The following is a 21,789-nucleotide window of genomic DNA, read 5'->3' as shown; positions in this document are numbered from 1 at the left end:
TAAGACATCTTCACCATTCTAAACTTTCCAAAAGCTATTACAATAACTCTTTCAATGAAATTCTATTTCAATGAAAATTTTCTATCAAAAGCACGGTCTGTTAATGATTGTATGTACAATATAGCACCCTGAATTTTGCATCATAAGTTATAAGGTATTTTTCCCACCTCCCTAGCATGCCTTCGTGGTGTGGTGGTCTGCACGCTGAGCGCGTATTCCAGAGGTTTGGGGTTCGATTCCTGGCCAAAGCGTTGCTAATTTTTCATGGCTCCTGCTTCCAATTAACCTAATATCTCTACAAAGTAATTGAAAGGATATTGCATGAATTTGTGATGTGCGTTGACATATATATATATATAAGTAATTTTTATCTTTTGAAACCATCTTTTGATGCAAATGTTTTGCTCACTAAGAAGGATTTTTCTCATCTAATCTATTTCTAAGTTAATCTGGTATGTTTTTACTGCTTACCTTCATCTCCAAAGCCAGGCTTTCCTTGACCCCATTCCCAAGAGAATCGTTCATTGTAATTGATTGTCTCGTTGATTTGCAATTTAGGGATACCTAGAGTGAAATGGGAATGAAATATATAAGAGAAAGTACGTAAATGCTACACAAATGGTACATTACAGTGATGATAAAATGATTATTAAATATATTTCTCATTGAAAATGCTTTCATCCTAAATTTTTAAATCTTGTAAAGACAATTAATTTAAAAAAAAAAAAAAAAAAGTTAACGTAATAATGGTATTTTGGATCCATAATGGTACAGAAACGCACTTTTAAGGACAGTAAGACTTTTTCGACTCCAAAAAACGAAAAAATTTTCTTTATTATTATTAACCTACTATTTTTCTTAAACTCATAACATTGTTAAAATGTTTTATTTATAGAAAGTTCACACTTCTATTATTATTGTGTTAAAGTAAAAATTGAATTTTTACCTTCAATATGACATTTTTGGAGAGAAATCTTGAACTGTCCTTAAAATAATAGATTTCAAAATACATGATTACATTCAGTATGCATAAAATTCGCATACATGGCTTTAACTTATGCTGCTACTTCCAAAACAACCATGCTATGAATTTTAGGAATGGTAACCTCCGACAGAAAAAATAAGTTGGTATAATTTCTACTATCGAAAAATAATCCTCTAATACATGGGATTCCGTCGCAAACATTCCTTTTAAATAATCAATAAATTCATTTTGCATTTTTTAAAGCAATATGACTGCGATTCGAAATTCAGAAAACTGAATTATAGAAACTGCAAAGATATTTTTTTAATTTAATTATAGCACATAAATTTATACGAAGATATGAAATCTTCATATAAAGCTCATAGCTTACCAAATGTATTTTGCTTTTTAACTTCGGTACTGCAGTTTGATAAATGCAGAAATTTCTTTAAATACATGTGCTAGTTCACTGAAAAATAAAATGGCACAAACAATAAATTAATCTATAGTTATTTATCAGTAGTTTATATTTCGTCCGTATAATTTGAGACAATTATATGAAGTTTCACTCATAGTTAAACTTTATTTAAACACTGTCCTATCTTCCCTTTGATTTACGCCACATGTATTCGCTCAAACCAGAAGGTTAAGCAAGACAGAGGCTGTTCGCACATTTTTTAGACGATTTTAGTAAGCGGTAATAAAATTTCGTTTGCTGCAAAAGAAGTAATTGCAATTGTATTATGTTTTTAAAAGTTAAAATTATCGTCTGTGGCTTGAAAGTTTTGTTTTTATTCAAAATGGCGAATTTAACAAAGCAGTGGTTCGAAGGCTACATTTGCGCTCTTTCCGAAGAGAAATATGCATACTCCGTTATCCAAAAACGATGTGAAAGTCATGGTTTTGTGATATCTAAAGCATCAATAGGTAATATCATCAATAAGAAAGGAAACAAACGTCAGATTGGAGCCTCAAGTGGGACAAAAATTCCAAACAAGTATCCAAGGCAAAAACGGACATCTTCGACTATTGCAAAGGTACGTTGTTTAATGTTAAAAGAAAATCTCCCTAGTCAAAGGACAGTTGAAAAATCATTAAAATGTTCGGTGTCCACTGTAAACAAAATGATAAAAGTTGATTTAAATTTTAAGAAAGCGAAAAAGCTCAATGTGCAGCGTCTTCTTCCAAAGACTATCGCTCAACGCAGGACATGCTGCAGATTTCTATATGAGAAACACTTACCCAAAGAAAAATGGAAAACAATTGTCACAATAGATGGAGCATGGGTGTATTTAAATGACTGTAACAAAAAAAGAGCCATTTATTATCATAAAAGGGGAGAAAAAAAATTTAAGTACATGGTTTTCAAAGAATCGAAAGGAAGGTTTTCTAAGGGATTCAGGATTGTTGCTGGTTTTTCTTATAATGGCAAGTTAAAAATAAATAGAGTGCAAAAAAATGTCAAGATTAACTCCAAATACTATCAGGAACATGTTTCATCGCCAGTTTTTCTGAATAAAATACCATCACTTTACTCACAGTGCCATCATCTGTGAGACTCAATCAGGACAAAGCTAGCAGTCACACATCAAAATCCACTGTAAATTTCCTAAAAGAAATGGAACAAAAAACTGGTATCAAGGCCATATCCTTCCCTGATATCCCTACTAAATCTCCCGATGTGTCACCTATGGATTTTTGTGATTTCGGACTTTTAAAAACTGCATTATCCAAACGTTGTCCCCAAACCCTAACAGGACTCTGGAAAGCTGTTCGGGAGGAATGGGATAAAATATCTCTTCTGCCACTTCAAAAGGCATTATTATTCTGAAAATTGCGGTGTCGAAAGATAGTTCAGAATAAGGGATGTCAAATAGAACATTTAAAACACAAGAATTTTATGTAATTTAGTTTTGTGAATACAATATACATCGTCTAAAAAATGTGTCAACAGCCTCTGTAGTGTTAAAACCTAGTGAATTTTAGCAGCAACTCATGCCTTTGAACTACTTTTCTGTTGGTATTTACTTTCAACGATTTGAATTAGAAAGAGTTCAGTGTTCTCGAAGGTCACACTGATTTCAGTTGCCGTGGGAAATGGGTAACTAACCCCTTCAAAAGATTGGGCTAAGAATAAAACCCCGATAGCCACTAAAATTGATAAACTCTGGTATAAAGCTGAAACCGCATGAAAAAAATGCCCGTTTTTGTTATCTAAGTTCAATTCATGTCGATACCCAAACATTATTGTTGCAGTGGCAGCTCAGTGTACTGAATTCTGCACATCGTGAACCCCAAACTACTTTAATCATATCTTCTTCCTATTATACATGTATGTGTAATAATTGTGTTGTTTAATTTCTTTCCTAGTATAGCAATTTTAATGGTCAGCGGTGTACATATTGCCCCCATAATATTGAACATCTAGAATCAAACATGTATAAGCGAAAACTCACCTTTTAATGTAACATTGATGCCTCTTAAACCAACTTTCAAACCAATGTTAGCTTTGACTTGTTGTTTTACGAAAGACTTGTAAGGTGTTAGGGCCTCGACAGATCCATATTCCCAGCCGTAACCGAAATTACAAACTGTAAAGAAACATTTCTCAGATGATTCTTGAAATGTACATTCAGTTTTACAACTGATTAAGGAATTATTAATCATAACTTACTTACATAGAAAGTGACAAATTTTCTGATTCATAACTAAATAGCAATTAAGCTGAAAGTCTTCAGTGGGGGGATTCTACAAGTTATTGCTCTCAAATGGCGGCCCGCGGTATCCATGGGTCCCTAAAGCAATTTTTTATACGGCACGTGAAAGCCTCTCAGTTATGTATTTATTTTAAATACGGTGTTGCAAATATTTGACGACTTCAGGTATTTAAAGTCTGATTTTACATTATTACCAATACCGTTAAAAACATATGTAAGTAACACACCAAAAAATGTATAATTGGAAATAAAAATTTGATTAGTATTTACTCATATATCTCAAACACTGACGTTAAACTACGAAATTTTACAACAAGACCAAACACTATATGAATATATTTCTGTGTGAACACCGTTTCTTCGCATACAAAAATTCATAAGAAAAGAACCCGAATAGCCGATAAGCAATTACAATCTGTGATAAAGATGATTTCTAGTAATTTTTTTCTTCAGGAGGGCAGACTTATAAGAATGGAAAAGTCATCCAGTGTCAAGCTGCTGTAAGAAATAAAGTTTACAATAATTCACATACAAACATACGCATTTTTATTTATTCATCGAAGCTATCATAGAAAGAGGATATAATATAATATTTAGCATATAAGGGTAAGAAAATATTTTGTCACTTTTTACCTGCGGTATTGTCCCATTTGGAAAGTTTTCCTAATTTGTTTCTTTTTAATAAATTTTAATATTTAGCTGTCAATATGTTTCATTTGCAAAGTTGTAGCCAACGGAAATGTCTTGCAAGTACCAAACTTTAGATTCCAAATAGAAAATCAATATAAATATTAATTTTTTCTTTCACTTTGCTATTATTATTGTTTATGTAAATTTTGATAAATTTACTTATTAAGCCATATTTAAAATGTAGTTAAAATATTTTTATTCTGTTGATAAAAAAATTTCATTTCATTAAAAAACATTGCTGGCGCGTCAGCTGTTTGCAGATTATGCGTTTGGCCTTCAAGTTAAAAAGTTAGAAAAAAAAATTTTAATTATCTGAAGATCCGCATTAAAATGTATCTTTCATCTCGATTCTCTTTAGCGCGCTCAAAATGCTAAACTCCAACGAAAACGCAAATCGTATTAAACACAGATATGGCTAAAATTGTAAGATTAAGATGTAAGGTATGTAAGATTTTACGTATGACTAACTTTATTCACTTCTACTTTCGTCGGCTCCCACCAGGATGCAAATCAAATAACGCAATGGTCTCAAGCTCAAACTGCATGCCGGCTGAATGCTTCATTTAAAAGCAGCTGACGGCCCAGAACAATTTTTTAACAAAATGTACAAACATTTTAAGTCAAAAGTAAATAATCAAAAAATATTTAAAATATAAATATTTATCAAAACATACATTAGCAATAATAACACAGTGGAAAAGAAATCAAACTTATATTTACTTTCTCTCTAAAGCATAGAAGTTGGTACCTAAAAAAATTTTCTGTTGGTTATACTTTGTAATTCAAACGCATTGACAGATAAATATTAAATTTTAGAATGATATTTATTTCAGATAATTCCGATACGTTCAATTAACCGGTAAATAACTTCTAAATAAATTTAACTGGAGAATCGAAAATTTCAGAATATTTATTTACCACCAGATCAGCAGCTGTACCGCCTTTAAGACATTAATTTCAGAATATTGTAGAATTAATTTTTAATTTATTAATTAATTTTAAGAATATTGTAGATTAATTTCGGAATATTGTGGAACCACCAGTGGCGGGATGGCAACGAAAATTTACTGAGTGTGCCGACATGAAACACTCTCCCACATTAGTCCACTCAACGTGGCCACAAGTACATCGCCGCTTACATGGAAGCATACGATGACAAAGCCTCAACCTCTTTACTTTATCCTTTTTTCCCTGCAATAGCAGGTCCCGCACATAACCTTAGTCCATATCTTTATGTCTTTAAAATTATAAGCACCGTATTTGCAACAAAACGCCGTCGCGGTTCGCATAAAATTGCTTCGGGGCCGCATAACGGAAGAAGTACTTTTAATTTAAAAATGATGATATTTAAATTGATAAAATATATGATATATTTAAAATAAGTGTTATTTTAATAGAATAATATATTTAAAAATTCGCATTCTGAGATTGACGTCCTTGTTGAAAAATAAAACAATACTTATATAATGAGTTACGATACTTATCTACCTAAAATAAATCACCCATTTATGTCGAAATTAATTTATTAATTATATAAAATACGTATCCTGTAAAGCTGCCTTTCAGACTTACTTTTTCCCTAATCCGGGCAATCTGAAAGAATTATTATCTTCCTTTAGAAGTGTGTCACTGTCCAATAAGCTGTTGCATAATTTAACTTTCAGCAGGGGAAAAATCAATAGCTATATCGTTTATTCATAAGTGAATTTTTTAAGGAGCATTATCTTGATTTTCAGATCCCACCCTTTTTTCTTGAAGTGAGTTTTTCCAAAGCTTTTGCAATTCAGTCGAATGTAATTCAGAATAAAAGATTTACATCAAATTAGCTTTAATAATATATGTATGTACCGTTTCCTATAGTAGAGCAAACTTTAAAAATTCTAACATTTATTTAAACATCTATAAGGAAAAAATCTGTAGGTGCTAAAGCTGGTGGAAAAAAGGGGACAGGTAGTTGAGAACTGTGAAAAAGGGGACCTGCGAGAAAAGGTGGGTAACACAGAGATTAATGAATGACTCACATTAGAGCGATTTATTACCAAGAAATATATTATTAAAAGATAAAAGGGAAATAGCAAATTAAAATGGAGAGTTAAGGGACTAAACGAAAATAAAGTTAGAATTTTTTTAATTACATGTTTTATGCAAAAGAAAACACTTTCAGACGTTCAATTTTTAGTAGATTACAAAGTTACATAATTTTATTGCTTGATTAATAATTTCTTATGTTACATTTTCTAGTTTTCACATCACTATGGATGGGACAAGCACCCAGCAATTCTATATACACATATTACATGTTTAAACAGTAGAAGATATAGCAAAGAGGCGAGATATGAGCTAACCTGGCAAGAGCGAGTAGGAAATATGAGTGCGAATTTCAGCAAGATCTATATATAAGAATTAGAATCCTCTGTTTTAATTTTGAACGATGATTGGCCAAGAGCTCCACGTAGTGCAAATGGCATAACGCAAGTTAGTTTTTCAGTGGCACAATTTAGAAAAAAATCATTACTGTTTTTAGAATATTGAGGGGAATCACACAAATTAAAATCAAGCATTAAGGGCAACTACTAATTTAAGTTATTACTTTGATTGACATATTTTTAATCTTACATATATATATATATATATATAATCTCCTATTTATTATAACTCAATAAACTATCGCCAATCTATTACATTACACATGCGTATATATATATAGTATATAATAATAGCAATTGCATTTTTATTAAACGAATGCAACACTAATGATTTAGAAAGTTACGCATTACCTAATATGACAGCACCAATGAAGAGACTTATTGTAACCCTGGTAAATACATATACTCTCTGAAAGTATGGAAAATTTTCGTATTAATAAAGATATATAAGAAATATTTATTAACTGAATACAAAATATTAAAATACATCTTACCAAAGTTACCAGGCCAAAAACTTAGTGTCAGTATTACCTCATCAGATAAATGTCAAAAACATTTGCAAAAATAAAATTTGAAAGGATTCAAATTTTAACGATCACTTAAAAGAGTACAGAGCTTATCGATAGAGATAAGCAAGATGGAATAGCGAAACGTTTTATAGGATACTAAATGAATATGCATTTTGATTAACATGGGGATGTTATATATATATCTTCTGTACCTTTAAAGATCGAAAAAGTATGTAATATAATTCTATAAAAATATTCAATGATTTTTAATTAGATATATCATGAACCAATGCATTTTTATTTAAATCCATCAGATTAAAAAGTAAAAAAAAATAATAATATTTTTAAGAACTGTATATGTTGCTTTTTGAGCAGTTTAGCTTGTTAAGTAATAACAAACACATTAACTATGAAAGAATAATATCTTACTTTTTTATCTTATTTTTTGCTACAAACATCAATGAAAAGTTAAACAACGTAAAATGGTGTTTCAAGACCAATTAGCCTTTTTAGTGTAACAAATAAATCAATAGCTATAGCATTTTTTATTAGGCAATAGCATTATTTTAATTAAGGCAAAGCACGTGAGGTAGTCTGCTTAAATTTTTTCTCATTCTTATAAAAAGCAATTCGGGGGCTGCAACCCTAAGGTCTCGGGTCTATTTACTATAAACAAGATTCAAATTGCAAGTTCCTGTGTTCCGCAAAGACACAATGAAATTTCTATATTTTATCCGGGGTTTTAATTCAAGCCCATCCGCGCATTAGTCACCAAGTTTTTTTAAACATAATCGACTGATAAAATAAAAGCTGAAGAACTGCTGACAAAAATATTGATCACACTTCTATTGAATAGTCACATTATTATGGATTCCTAGCAGTAACAGTCTTTTCTTATGCTTCGAAATAAACCAGATTAAGGTGTCTTTTAATAAACTAAGAAGTTATAATGTAAAGAAGTTGTAGAAATTGTAAAGTGGGTGAATTTTCTTTCAATATAGGGCACACTGCTTAAGCTGTGCATCAGCTTCTCCCATCTCTGCATCATATGCACTTTCAGATGGTTCAGCACTTCCTGCCTGCAACTTCGTAACTTCACTAGCAGTTTATTTGACAGTCGCATTTTCACTTTCTTCTATCTCTATCTACTTCAGGCACGTGAGAAACAAAATCTAGCTTCCCGTCTTTTATTTCTTCATGTTTTCGTTCTTTTTCTTTAATCCCGTTAGATGTTTCATCCTTCATTTCTTGATCTTCCTGAGACACTTCATGAGCTTCTCCATTCATTTCTCCATCCTTAGATTCTTCAGACGCCACTTCTGTCATTTCCACATCTTTTTTTATGGCTCTGCTTTCTACAGTAAGCACCACTTTCATCTGTGGGAATTGCTTTCGCACCTTTTTTTGGCCGCCATTTATTTCTTCTCGTCCGGCGTTCTTCTCTTCCAGTGTAGCTTTCATCTGCTTCAGTCCGGCTTTGATCTCAGACTTTATCTCCTCCTGCTTCCTGTCCGGCTTTCATTTCAGCTTTCATCTCTTCCTGTCCGGCTTTCATCTTTTTCAGTTCGGCTTTGATCTCGGCTAAAATGTCCGCCAAAGTCTTCGTTTCCTCCGCCATGCCTTTCCTTCGCAGACGGATCACTGGCATTCACTCGCAAATCCCACTTCTGACACCAGTTGTTGCGTTTTTTTTCCTTCCTTTATTTCACTTGCGTTCGTACGAGTTCGTGCGAATTTGGAGTGAATAACGACGACACTTGATGAAGTATCCAAAACACACATTATTGGACAGTATTATTCAAGGCAGCTCCAATATCACGTTTGCAGTCGTCAAAGATCTACTATAAACTCGCTGAAACAATCAGCGACACATCTTTCAGGTTATCAGGTTATCACGGTGAAGACAGCTTCACTGCTAAGCATCAGAGTTCAGTTCCCGACTCTGCTCGGTCGTTCTTGGAACTCCACGTATTCTCGAGATTCTCCACGCTACAACTCGCAAGGCATTCGACGATACCCTACAGTACAGCTCCCGACTCCTAGGTTCAATCGTTTCCGGAGCTCAACACACTCTCTCGACGATGGCGACCTACTCGGCATTGACCGACTGTCAACTCGATGGACTCTCTAACTCCGCACAGACAAACTCTCACTGACTCCGCCCACCAGCAACGTTTATATAGCTTTTGGCTTGTATTCGAGAACATTCTGGGCTAAACCAGTAAAAATTCGCTCCAGAAGGTTCTCCATCCGTCTATGGCATATCGCCAGTTTTATCGCCAAATGTCGCCAAATGGGCGATTTTTCGCCAAATGTGGCAACCCTACATTCTTTTGTCATTTTATGGCAATCCTAAACCTGCCTTGCTGGGAAGCTATCTTACTGCGCCTGGACATTTCTTAACAATACTGTAAAACCGGCTGTTTAGGAGGAAATCGGTATTCAGTGAATGACGGTAAATTAAACAATTTCGAGATAGAAAAATTAAAAACGTCTTCGAGGCAATGTTCGCCACAGGTCGATTAGAAGCAGGTCAGCAGCAGTCTGACGTTGCTAAATATCGACCGTTCCGTAGCTTTGAGGCAGGCCAACTGAGTGATTACTTTTTTAACTTAGAACATTGTTTTGTAATTAACTATAGCATTAGTTATCTGTCAATCGTATTTATAATCACTTTATATGACAAGTCCTAGTTTTAACTTGTTACGTAATTTTCAATTGCAACCCACCAGGAATGGCTTAGAAATTGAGTTTTAATTTTACTTGATGTGTGATGTTAAATGAATTTTGTACCACAGAAGTTATAATTTTAGAATTTTTACACATTTAATGCGGCATCTTAAAATTCTGGGTTTGTTAGTCTTGAAACGAGTAATCCTTCTTCCATTAAACAAAGGATATGAAAGCTCTTGGTACTGTCCGCCGAAAACATCGCGGAGAAACAAAGCAAATGGTAGTACAAAAAAAGAGTATGAAAAAAAAATCGCAATACCAAAGTCTTGGCCCACCAGCGTGCCCAGCGGTAAAGGCCGCTGAACACTGGTAGTTTGGTTTGGGGTTCGAGTCTTGGCGAACGTGCTGGCTGCAGGGGCGTTTTCGTGGTTTTCCCCATGTGTAACGTGGATACGATCCAGTTTCTCTTAAAAAGACCTCCTTGAGGCATTCCTCCTTTTCCGTGTAGTGCCTAAGGGCGGAGCACGTTATAAGAAAAAAAAAAAAAAAGAATATACAAATCATGGTGTATATCATGACGTACTGCAGGATAACATTGCAGACATGTGTTTTCTGATTTTAAACACTTTAAATGCATGTTCGCACTACCAGTCAACTTCATAAAAGATATTAATGCTAATCGAACTTTATAAGAGACATTAATTAAATAAGGACTTTTATTGGTTTATTATAGAAGTTCTAGTTCTATTAGCAGTTATATGTAGTATTAATTTTCTACTTATTTTCAGTTTTACTACTCATTTTCAATCTCCTTTTTCAGTGAAAATTTATGAATTCAAAAATATGAAATAGAGATGTGAAAATATTTTTCATTCCTTTTAGCGTTCACAAATAATTACGCGAACATGTATTTAATAACCTTAATAGAAGTCCTTAAATATATGGAATATGTGTCAGAATGTGAAAAACTCTGGCAGCCATGCAAAGAAATATTCATCAGGCAACCATGATCAAAACAATCCTTCCGTCAAGCAGCGCCGCCATTTTCGTAAGCCTTAATTTCGTTATGTTCCAAGTTCGAATGGTTTTCATAGACCAGTCACAATATTTTCCCCTTAAACTCAATTTTAAAATATTCATTTGTGGAATTTGTCGACAATGGTAGAAAACTGAGGTAAAATTTCTGCCCGACAACAGTATTTTGCACTTAAATTACTAAAACGAATAACAGTAAGAGACATTTGACAGATAACTGATAGCGATGTCGAGGTTGTATAGTTCTCTGATGTTTTTTTAAGCGAAAATAAATAGCTATGTACACGAAACACAGGGCAAAAAATTACCGAAGCATTTCGAGAAAACTATAACTGTTTTTTATATTTATGTAAGAATTAAAATATGAATTTTAATTTGCTAAAACATGTTTTCTTTTGGCGTGTTGAAAATGTTTACGGACTCACGAAAAATAGAGATAGATAGTTTGGCTAACGTTTTAAAAGAATGCGCAAAAATTTCCATAAGTGATTTTTCCCTTATCATCCGTAAAAAAATTGTCTCTCATTGGCGCGTTAATAAAGACCACACTTTTTAACGTTTACAAACACATGTCCGCTATGTTACCATCATGCGATGATTTGTAGGTGCTTTATTTTTCATTGCAATATTTTGCACGACCATGTTTTAAAACTTAAGTTTTTTAACTATATTTTTCATGACCTTGTTTTATACTACGATGTTTCAGAACTATGGTGGTTTCTTTTTCTTTTTCTCCTCCTCCTACAATGCATTGCACGACGATATTTTCCTTTGCGTTGTTTTCACCTGTAACTAAAACTCAGAATTTATAAGCTAAATTAATTTTTGATTGCTACTACCATATTTTCCTTTTTTAATTAATTTTATCACCCAAAAATCGAGCGTGGAAAATTATGCGAGTCATTTAATTTCCGAAGAAGTAAGAACATAATAAATGGAATGTACGAGTATTCATGGAAAGTAGTCAAGACTGATAACTATCAAAGTATTATTTCTCTAAAAGAAACCTACATTTGAATAAGAACCCATAGTAATATTAACATTGCCATATCTTATGGATAATGGAGTCGATATATGACGATAATAAACTAACTTCGCGATGTCTCCGGCTCAGTTACCTTGTAAGGCCGCAGGAACAAACCACATGAATGAGTCTTGATCCACAGTTCCAAAGAGAAGAATCGGAGAAACGAATAAGAAGGTGAAACGAAAGTTATTCTAGATCAAATTCGAATCACTCATAATCCAAAATGTGATGCATGGCCTGGAGGGATTTACATAAATTTTAATTAAACTTAATATTTACATATATACAATGTAGGCTAAAATGCCTGAATCGAATATTAAGGCTCAAAAAGCAAGAACTGAATAGTTCCATCAAAGAATCTAAATCGAATTCTAATGCGTAGTGCATCGAAATTGTACCTTCAACAAGAATGAAATTTCAAGTCACGTGTTCAGAATGGGAAGCGTCAAGTAAGCCAATAGATGGACTTCTAACGCCATCTCTTGGCGATAGCAAAGAATATTCCTTAACAGAAGGAGGGACAAAAAAAGATTCGAATTTCGAAAAAATGGAACACATGTTGTTTTACCTATGAACTTCATGGAATAATGGTTGCCAGAGACTCAAGGAGGTTGAAATTCTATTTCCACCCTAATTTTGAGGGACAGGAACCGGAGGAGAGGTGTCCGAGGGGCTCCCGCCCCTCTTCCTTACCAAAAATCCACACGAGAGGACTTTCGGCACGCTCTATATTTAGAGTGCCCCCATGCCGCAAAGATATTGTACATTTAAAACATCCATGCGTTCTCCGGGTTGCGAACCCGGATCCTTCGATACCGCAGTAGGCTCCCCTAACCACTTTCCGTCTGGGTGGCAGATGGAACACATCAGCAGTAGATTAAGCTATAGTGAGATAGAACGTAAATAGTAGAAGTGAAGTGAAATCATATGTTTGGAAAGTTACTTAAATGTGAAAACATCTAACACGTCCGGGTAGCTTAATGAAGGATCTGCATGAAATACGTTTGATTTAATAAATGCAAAGGAAAAGAAAAAAGGATGAAATACTAATACAAAAATGCAAACACAAATTAAATATGCTGGATAAAAATAAAAACAGTAAAGGAAATACAATTTGCAAATAAACTTACCCTCAGAGATATAAAGTATTTGCAGTAAAGAAAGGGGGAAATTAGGCGAATATTTAAAAAAATTTCAGAGCATAGCACAAAAAAGCTAGAGGGGAAAAGCCTCGAGGAAATGCGATATATTTTTTCAATATTAACAAACTGAAAGCTGAAACTTGCATAATACACGTTATGAGTTCGTGTTTGTTACTTACTTCAACTCCTCGAATGCCAATGATAGCCACATACATGGAGAAGGCAATTGCCAAGAAGCCATAAATAATGCCATACACCACCGTATCTGCCGTTACAGGCCATCTGTTCTCTTCGTAGTAAGTGGGACGACCAGGTTCCCGAAGAGCTTGAAAAAGACCACTTCCCATGTTTTTAGGCTGTCTTCCTTCTGCAAAGAAGTATTCTTTTCTGAATCACAGTAGGAATACTCAAATTTATCATAAAAAATCATACTGTTGGTTAAATTATAAAAATATTATGTGGACACAATATGACTACTTTGTATTATATACTACTTTCTATACTAACGTATATAAATATAAGCATTTTTTACTCCACTTCATTTTAAATTATTTCCTCAAATTATTTTAACTTAAACAACCGATCCCTCGAAGTAAGTTGATAATGACTTCAAAAACTGCAAATCTTGAAATTAAACATCCCGATCAGTTTTTTGTCTTACGCGTATCAAACTTCGTCTATTTTTATTTTCATTACGAATATAAATATTTCAAAAATATTATTATAGGAAGCGGGAGACCGTATTAAAAGTTAGATTTTGTTCTTTTATTAAAATTAAATTTTTTCTTAAATTTGACATTTAAAAATCCAAAATTTTAATATTTTCGTCAATTAAACTGCTTCTTTAAGTGACTACAACCAACAATTTATATGAATACAACCAACAATTGCGAAAATAAAAGCCAGGTAAGGACTTTTAAGTTAGGAAAAAGTATTATACATATATATAAAAGGGATAAAAAGTAAAAATGGGAGATGCACAACTAGATGTTATAGCAGACCCATATACAAAATTTTAACGTTCTACAGCTAATTGTCTTCGAGTTATACGAGATACGTAAGTACGTTACGTACAGATGTTGTGAAAAATCCATTTAGAATCCATTTTAAATTTCTTTTTTCTAACCGTACGTACAGGCGTCAAGCACAAAATAGTCAAAACGGATTCGAGAACGGTAAAAAAAGGATATTTCCTTTGAAATATGATACCAGCAATTTTTCGCGATTACGATACTTCCTTTACTTCGCACAAGCAAAGTATTGATAGGTCGTGCACTTTACACAGTTAAGACGTTTGAGTACACTATCCTCTACTTAGCACAGTTTTATTAAAGAATTATAAGATAGAATAGCTATGATATCTTTATTTAACAATTTAAGAGAATTTTCTTAGCTCAAATAGAACACAAATAAAACCAAAATCAAAGTTAACAGTCTTTACAAACATTTAAATCGAAGTGTTGGGAAAAAAATAACTTATAAGAGATTCATTTATAAGTTTTAAACAGCTTTAGGCTTGCCTATAAAGGTAAGCCTGAAGCTAGCCTAAACGTTAAGACCTAGATAGCCTAATAGTATTGCCTAATATTAAGCAATACTATTCGGTGTATCTTCCATACAATAAAGTTAACATGGCTGAAAAAGAATGAAGCAGAAACACAACGCAAGCACAAAATCTTTTTAAGACTCCTGCATCTAAAAACCTAGGTAGAGCCCTCTATCGCCAATATATCGTTTGGCGCTCACTCGTTTTTGACCTTGCCGAGTTTCATTACGCAAAAGTGATACTAATTTATTCTAACAAGTAGAAAGTGTTTTTGTTTTTATCATAAGACTGGGGTATCCATAAATAACCATAGTTATTTTAAGCCATTATATCATATGTACCATAGTTATTTTAAGCCATTATATCATATGTACCATAGTTATTTTAAGCCATTATATCATTTTGTCCTTTGCAAAGAATTTTCCAGCAGCATGGATACACTTTTCCTAACGTTACTCTTTCTGTTGAAATCATGGAAACAGACTCAGAAACTCTTGATATGGAATATTATTAAAATAAAGTAAAGCATTTTCTTTTACCTCATCCACATTAGAGATAAGCGAAAACGCACTTTGATGAGATCGCATCAGAAAAGTTTGTTTCCTTGAATAAATCGGTCCTTTTTACTTCCTTATACGAAGTAAAAAGGAAGTAGTGTAATCGCGAAAAGTTTCGGGCAGGATATTTCAACGAAAATATCCATTTTGACCGCTATCGAATGCAATTTAACGATGCTTTTGCGTGATATCTGTGCGTAAGGACAGAATAAAAGACTCCTTTTCTCCAAAAAAATTATAAAACTGCTTTAAAATGAATTCTGAAGAGAATTTTTCGTGGCGTCTGTACGAACGTACGTACGTACGTATCTCGCATAACTCAAAAACGAGTAACCTCAGAAAGTTGAAATTTTGTATATAGGACTGCTATAAAATGTAAATGTGCACCTCGTATTTTGCTTGCAATCGGCCGCACCAAACGTATATAAATATATTTATATATATATCCACTCTGTTACCCGGCTCAGTGATCTCAGTTTCTTTACGCTTATATGTTTGTAAATTGTACATTTTTTGCTTTAAAAATGATTGAATTTTGTTGTTTTTATCTTCCGGTTAAGGTTTTTATGCCTTTAGTAAATCTCTATGCAATATTTTTAGAATTATCAACAATTTTAAAGTTGTTTAAGTGCTGCTAAGCCTAATCATTTTCTTGATGGCGGCCATTGTTTGTTTACATTTGAAACAGCAGACTAGTGGATTTGTTGCCAATCTAGAGAAACGTAGCTTCGCAACAACAAAGATAACGCCTTCATTTATTATTGCGAATTAAATCATGCTGAATCCTTTCTGGAATTTTTTCGAGGAAATATGTGTTTAAGATTTACTTCGTAATTTTTAATATAGATATTTTGAGTTTTTATGTATTTTTGCCTTCTCGCGAAGTGAGAACTGAATTAATTGAATGAGAAAACTCAATCGTCTGTGAAAAATTGTTTCTTTTTTTTTTTTTTTTTGCTTGATTTCTTTTATACAGCGTTCTAGCTTTATTATAGTATTTGAATAGAACATGTGGTAACTATTAGATAATTCTATTCTTTAAATGATGTAAATTTTGTGCATTCTGAGTTATAATATGAACGAAACATAATTTAAGTGAATCTAGCGCCAGAGTGTCGCTATGGTAAACAAATACTAGAGTGAATTTTGAAGAATGCATTTATTCTATTGTCGTTTATGCGCTGTCGGCGAAGTAGATTTAATTTCAGTCCAATAAGTTTAAATGAAATGCAAGAAAAAATGTGTATAATTTAATATTCCGTACAAGGAAGTCATGTGGTGTACACATCAGATTTTTTATAATTCACCATTCACTAACAATAACCTTGCTAGAAAAGGACCAGAATGACGGATAAATGAAGAGCGGTTAGCTATGATCGAGCGAAGTCTGCCAGAATCCTGCGAGCAATGGATTGGAACCTGTTAGCGAAGTTAGAGCAAAAAGCAAAAAGTATCGAACGTGGGATCGGAAGAATCGATTCAATCAAACGCCCTGAATTTATTTCTTTGAATTGTAGTTTTACGAGTCTAAAACCTCCTCTCTATACAGAATTAATAATAAAATTCTACAACAGATTTTTTTTCAAATATTTGTGACTGATAAAATTTTAACTCGAAGCACGATTTTGATTAGTTCCATTTTCATACGAGTTCATGTCTTGAGGCAAGTTATTGACCAAATTATATACAGAAGAAAAATTAAATTAATTCGCTGTGTGTAGGGAATAAAACGTAAATACTAAAAATAATACTCTATGTTTTATTTACTACACATCGATATGCTACAATTGCTACTTGTTCTAATGCAAAATCTTGCTTGTCCAGAAGTAATCGAGTAAACTATTGATATTGATTACAGCTTACGGTAGCAGTTCGTGGGAAGCTATTACTAACTTATTAACCAGTATAAAGAAAACAAAAGCACTATAAAAACTTTTGCTACTATTTCCTATAGTTAATACTTATACAAAGGATAATGGACCTGGTCCCTCCCGCCTAGTAGTGGACGATTTAAGATTTCGCGGTGGGTGGTGGATGTTTTTGTTTGGTAATAATCAAGGAAGATCGAGACATACACTGGTGTGCAAAAATTAGGACGAGACGGTTTTTTCAATATAACTTTGTATAAAAGCTTTCCAAATCAACACATTTAATACCGTAAGATCCCCAATACGTAAGGACATGAGTAATGTAAGCAACACTTACTAAAAGAGAAATCAGAGGGATAAAAAGAAGCTTTATTGAAAAAGTAGCATGGAGCGCAATGCGACTGAAGGCCGAAACATCCCTGTGATGGGTGTAAAGCAAGAAACATCCGGTCTTTAATAGGGGATATGATCTCCCCTGACTGCTAGGCAGGTTTCACAGCGTCTGCCCATGCTGAGAATGAGGGTGTCAATGAGTAGTTGAGGCATTGCTGCCCATTCGTCTTGCAGCGCCAATCGAAGCTCCGGAATCGTTACTGGTGGTAAGGTACGAGCTGCCAAGCGTATGCCTAGAAAATCCCATACGTGCTCGATGGGATTGAGATCCGGAGATCGTGCCGGCCAATCCATACGTTCAATATCTTCACTCTCTAAGAGCTGTTCGGCAGCTACTGTGCGATGATATGGTGCATTGTCATCCATGAAAAGGAACTGCGGACCCATAGCGCCTCTAAAAAGACGCACATATGGAAGAAGAATCTCGTTACAATAACGGGTCCCGTTGACTGAACCTGCGTCGAAGATGTGAAGGTCTATACGACTACCAAGCATGATGCCTCCCCAAACGAGAACACCGCCACCTCCATACCTGTCCCTTTCAATGATGTTCGAGGGATGATTGCGGCTTCCCCGCTCTCTCCAGATGAGTATGCGATGAGAATCGCTACTCAATGTTTACTGTTTACAATGAATCTGCTCTCATCTGTAAAGAGTACTCGTCCCCATTCATTGTCTCTCCAATTCCGGTGTTCGCGGAACCACAGAGAACGCCTTCTCCGATGGGCAGGCGTTAGAGGTACACACCGTACAGGGCGTCGTGCAAACAGACCACCACCGTGCAGTCTTCTGGCCACGGTAAAACGCGATATCGGTCGTCCAGTCGCCTGGTGTCGTGTGTCTAGCGATTTCTCCCGCTGTCTGCCGCCTGTTTCTTCTGGCCTGTAAGGATATATACCGGTCATCTGCGGGCGTGGTTCCTCGTGGGCGACCACTACTAAACCCCCGGATAGCTGTTCCTGTAGTTTGAAATTGTCTCCAAAGTCGTGAAACGATGCTGTGAGCAATTCCGGACTCTGCAGCCACACTTGTCACACTGCGGCCTTCCTCCAACTTCCCAATGATTCGACCTCGGGTAAAAGCATCCAGATGTCGTCTAACAGATTGATTATTCGCTATTTCTCGCTGAGGCAGCAACTCGGTGTGATTTTAACTGCTATACGGCGTGCAATCTCTTTGCCAGAAATACTGATCTTACACCGACAACATGCTTTATACTACTCAGACACTCCTCCATTACGTCTACCTGCATATCTGCGCATGTGCTACCGTACATCACCTTACTTAATCTCCTGATTGGTCTTTCTGTCCGCTCTGCCTCTTCGTTCAGCTGATATGCTAATTTTTCGACTTCGTCCTTAATTTTTGCACACCAGTGTATATGGATGTGTTGATATATACGCATTCAGTTCAGTTCTCTGCTTGGCCATTCCCCTTCGCGTAGTGCTGTCCTGTTTCCGTATATTTATACGGTTCTATTGTTCTTTAATGAATTTTCCGTTTGTTAGAAGTTTAATATTATAAATTATAATATAAATAAATGCCTAAATTTAACTATATATCTGGTTGTAACGAAAGTTTTTCGCCAAAAACGTTCTTAATAAAGTTAGAAAAAAATTTAAAGCAGTATCTTTAGTGCAGGTAGTAATCGCCAACCCAATATATGATTTTCAGCCAGCATTTTCGCAGTTTTTAAATTTCGGATGTCCTGTGAAAAATGGAAGCTAGCACCAGAAAGATATAGCTGCAGGTGTGAAAAAAGGCAGAAGTCCGAAGGAGTGATCTCGGGGCAACATGGCGGCTGTGGCAAAAGATCCCATTCGAGTCCATACAGAGTTCAGCCAGTGAATGCAGACACGTGGTCTTGCATTATCTTTATGGAACATTACCTTTTTGCGCCAGAACTCAATTCGACGTTTTTCCTTGATAGCAGCATCAAAAGGAACTAGCATCTCGCTGTACACTTTACTGTCGATGGTATTATCTTTTTCCATATGCTCTTTGTGAATAATACCACCAGATACAAAGCATGATCCTTTTGTTAGTCAAACTGCGCTTCGCGACGCTGCTGACGGCATCACCAAATGCAGACCAACCTCCTTTTCGGCCTGTTTTGTTACTAAATCCACTTTACATCACAAGTGACGATCCGGTCCAGAATTTTGTCCTTGCGTTGATATTCCAGCAGATTTGCGCGGACCCGAACACGTCTGCCCTTATCTGCTCACAACACAGTGTTCTACAGCAAGTCTCTTTCTTTAAAAATGCTAAAAATCGTTTAACAAAATATAATTAAACAAGGTCTAGAACTATGTAACACAGAATGATCAGACCAAATCAGTATGGAAAGGAAAGCCATCAATGATTATTGTTCGAAATTCTAGCTAAAAGGGGTCGCAGCAAAATAATCAAAGCATTTCAGATCACTCTCAGTTTCCATTTAAATGAGTACAGCACGTCAACGAAATTATATGAGTAATCACAATACTCTAAAATATCTCAACAATAGTCAAAGTGTCTAATACACATATCCGAACAATCTAGAAAACTCGCATGAACAACTCCATCGATTAAAATATATAACTGCCTGGTTCAAAGCTCAGCTTTAGCTTAAAATGCAATTCCAATGCGACCTGCACATGAATATGCATTAACGGGAACTAAGTATATGCAATAGTTATAGAATTATCAACAATTCAAAAATTGCTTAAGTGCGACTAAGCCTAATAAAGCAATCATATTTGTTTACATTTGAAACTTAGCAAAATAGTAAATTCAGTCAGTTTTTGCACCTTCAGCAACTTTTTGCCGAGTGGATCCAAAAGTAAACTTTCAGTTTTGTGCACCAAAAAATTTTTCTTTCTTACGCTGGCCGAATTGAGCAGGAAGTCTAATTTTAATTGAAAATAAATTTTTAACTTTTTTAATCGTATTTGGTGTTTTTGTTTTTCTACATTTTTAAAAAGCTTTAATGAATATGTTTTGATTTTTTATGGATCTTTGCCTTGCTGTGAAGTGAGAACTGAATTAATTGAATGAGAAGTATATCTCTAATGAAATTCGAGAAATAAGTTTAAACGAAATACATCCAAAAGTGTGTATAATTTAATAGGCCGTACAAGGAAGTCATGTGATGTCCACATCAAATTTTTATTATTTATATCAATCCGATTCATAGTAAGAAATGAATGTTCTTAACTGCAACTATTGTTTTCAGATAGCTTAGATTGTTAATCCACGACAGATTGAATTTGGAAGATAAATATCTTAAATTTTGGCGAATGGCAACAGATTCAAATGAAAAGTGAAATGACACGTTTATAGTGATTCAAGGCAAAATAGCATTTCCAGAGTAACAGTCCTCTTGGGCTAAAAAAAAGACAAATTATCTTAGTAACCTTTGAATAAAACCAGTTCGTTGAGATTAAAGAGATCAACATATTATGTACTGATGCCCTTGCTGATCATTTAATTGCACTAAAATATTTTATTATATATTAATAATTAAATCCTATACGTATTTTACGAAATGTTGAATTACCTAAGTTACAATGTGGAATGTTATGTATAGATAGATACCAATTTCTACATTTTAAAACGTCATACCAGTCCAAAGTGGTTCATATTAATACAGTACTCATTCTGAGTACATGAAACACAGATGCTGTATGCCTTAATTTGTATGATGAAATTACAAGTACAGAGTGATCATAAAGAAACAATGTATGAAGCCATATCACGGCCTATCCGCTCAATCAATCAAAATGAAATTTCAGATATTGTTACTTGAAAGGATGTGCTCGAAATGGTGAGGATTTAAAACAATAGAGCTCTCACGGTTACGGCGACAGCGAAAACGTTTCGAGTAGCAATACCCAATTTTCGCTTTAGAAATTGATCAGGGCATTTAAAAATCATAAATGGCGCTAGAACGATATACGTATAAAGAAAATCGCTGGAAGAAAACATTTGCAAAAATAGCATTGTAAAAGACCAATGATAACACAAGAGGAGAAAACAACTGCACAAAGATAAATATCTTATATTTTACCGAATAGTATACCACACGAATAAAACGTGAAACCACGCAAAACCATCTTTCAACACTACTAACAGTTTTGCACTAATAACATCACAAAAAACTAAATTATTCTTAAAATTTCTTTGCTTATTTCTCTTTATTTAACCATGACGCTAATTTTTTAAACTTCTCAAAATTTGCTTGCTTTATTCGAAAATATA

The 21,789-nt window shown here is 34.3% G+C and overlaps 1 protein-coding gene across 2 annotated transcripts in view; it reads right to left on the bottom strand.

The window, feature by feature from the left end:
* Window positions 1-21,789, bottom strand: part of LOC118181889 (dual oxidase maturation factor 1-like) — a 62,568-nt gene that overhangs the window by 25,590 nt on the left and 15,189 nt on the right. For both annotated transcript variants that reach the window (XM_035351121.2, XM_035351120.2), the window contains exons 2-5: window positions 13,363-13,550; window positions 7,149-7,206; window positions 3,421-3,555; window positions 472-564 (exon numbers count right to left, since the gene is read on the bottom strand). In XM_035351121.2, coding sequence (XP_035207012.1) covers window positions 472-564; window positions 3,421-3,555; window positions 7,149-7,206; window positions 13,363-13,530 — 454 coding nt within the window. In that variant the 5' untranslated portion in view covers window positions 13,531-13,550. The remainder of the gene's footprint in view (window positions 1-471; window positions 565-3,420; window positions 3,556-7,148; window positions 7,207-13,362; window positions 13,551-21,789) is intronic.

This window comes from Stegodyphus dumicola, chromosome 10 (assembly GCF_044657685.1).
Source record: "Stegodyphus dumicola isolate Sdum_Otavi_A_Nest chromosome 10, ASM4465768v1".
Taxonomy (NCBI): domain Eukaryota; kingdom Metazoa; phylum Arthropoda; class Arachnida; order Araneae; family Eresidae; genus Stegodyphus; species Stegodyphus dumicola.
This window is presented reverse-complemented; position numbering and strand designations above follow the sequence as displayed.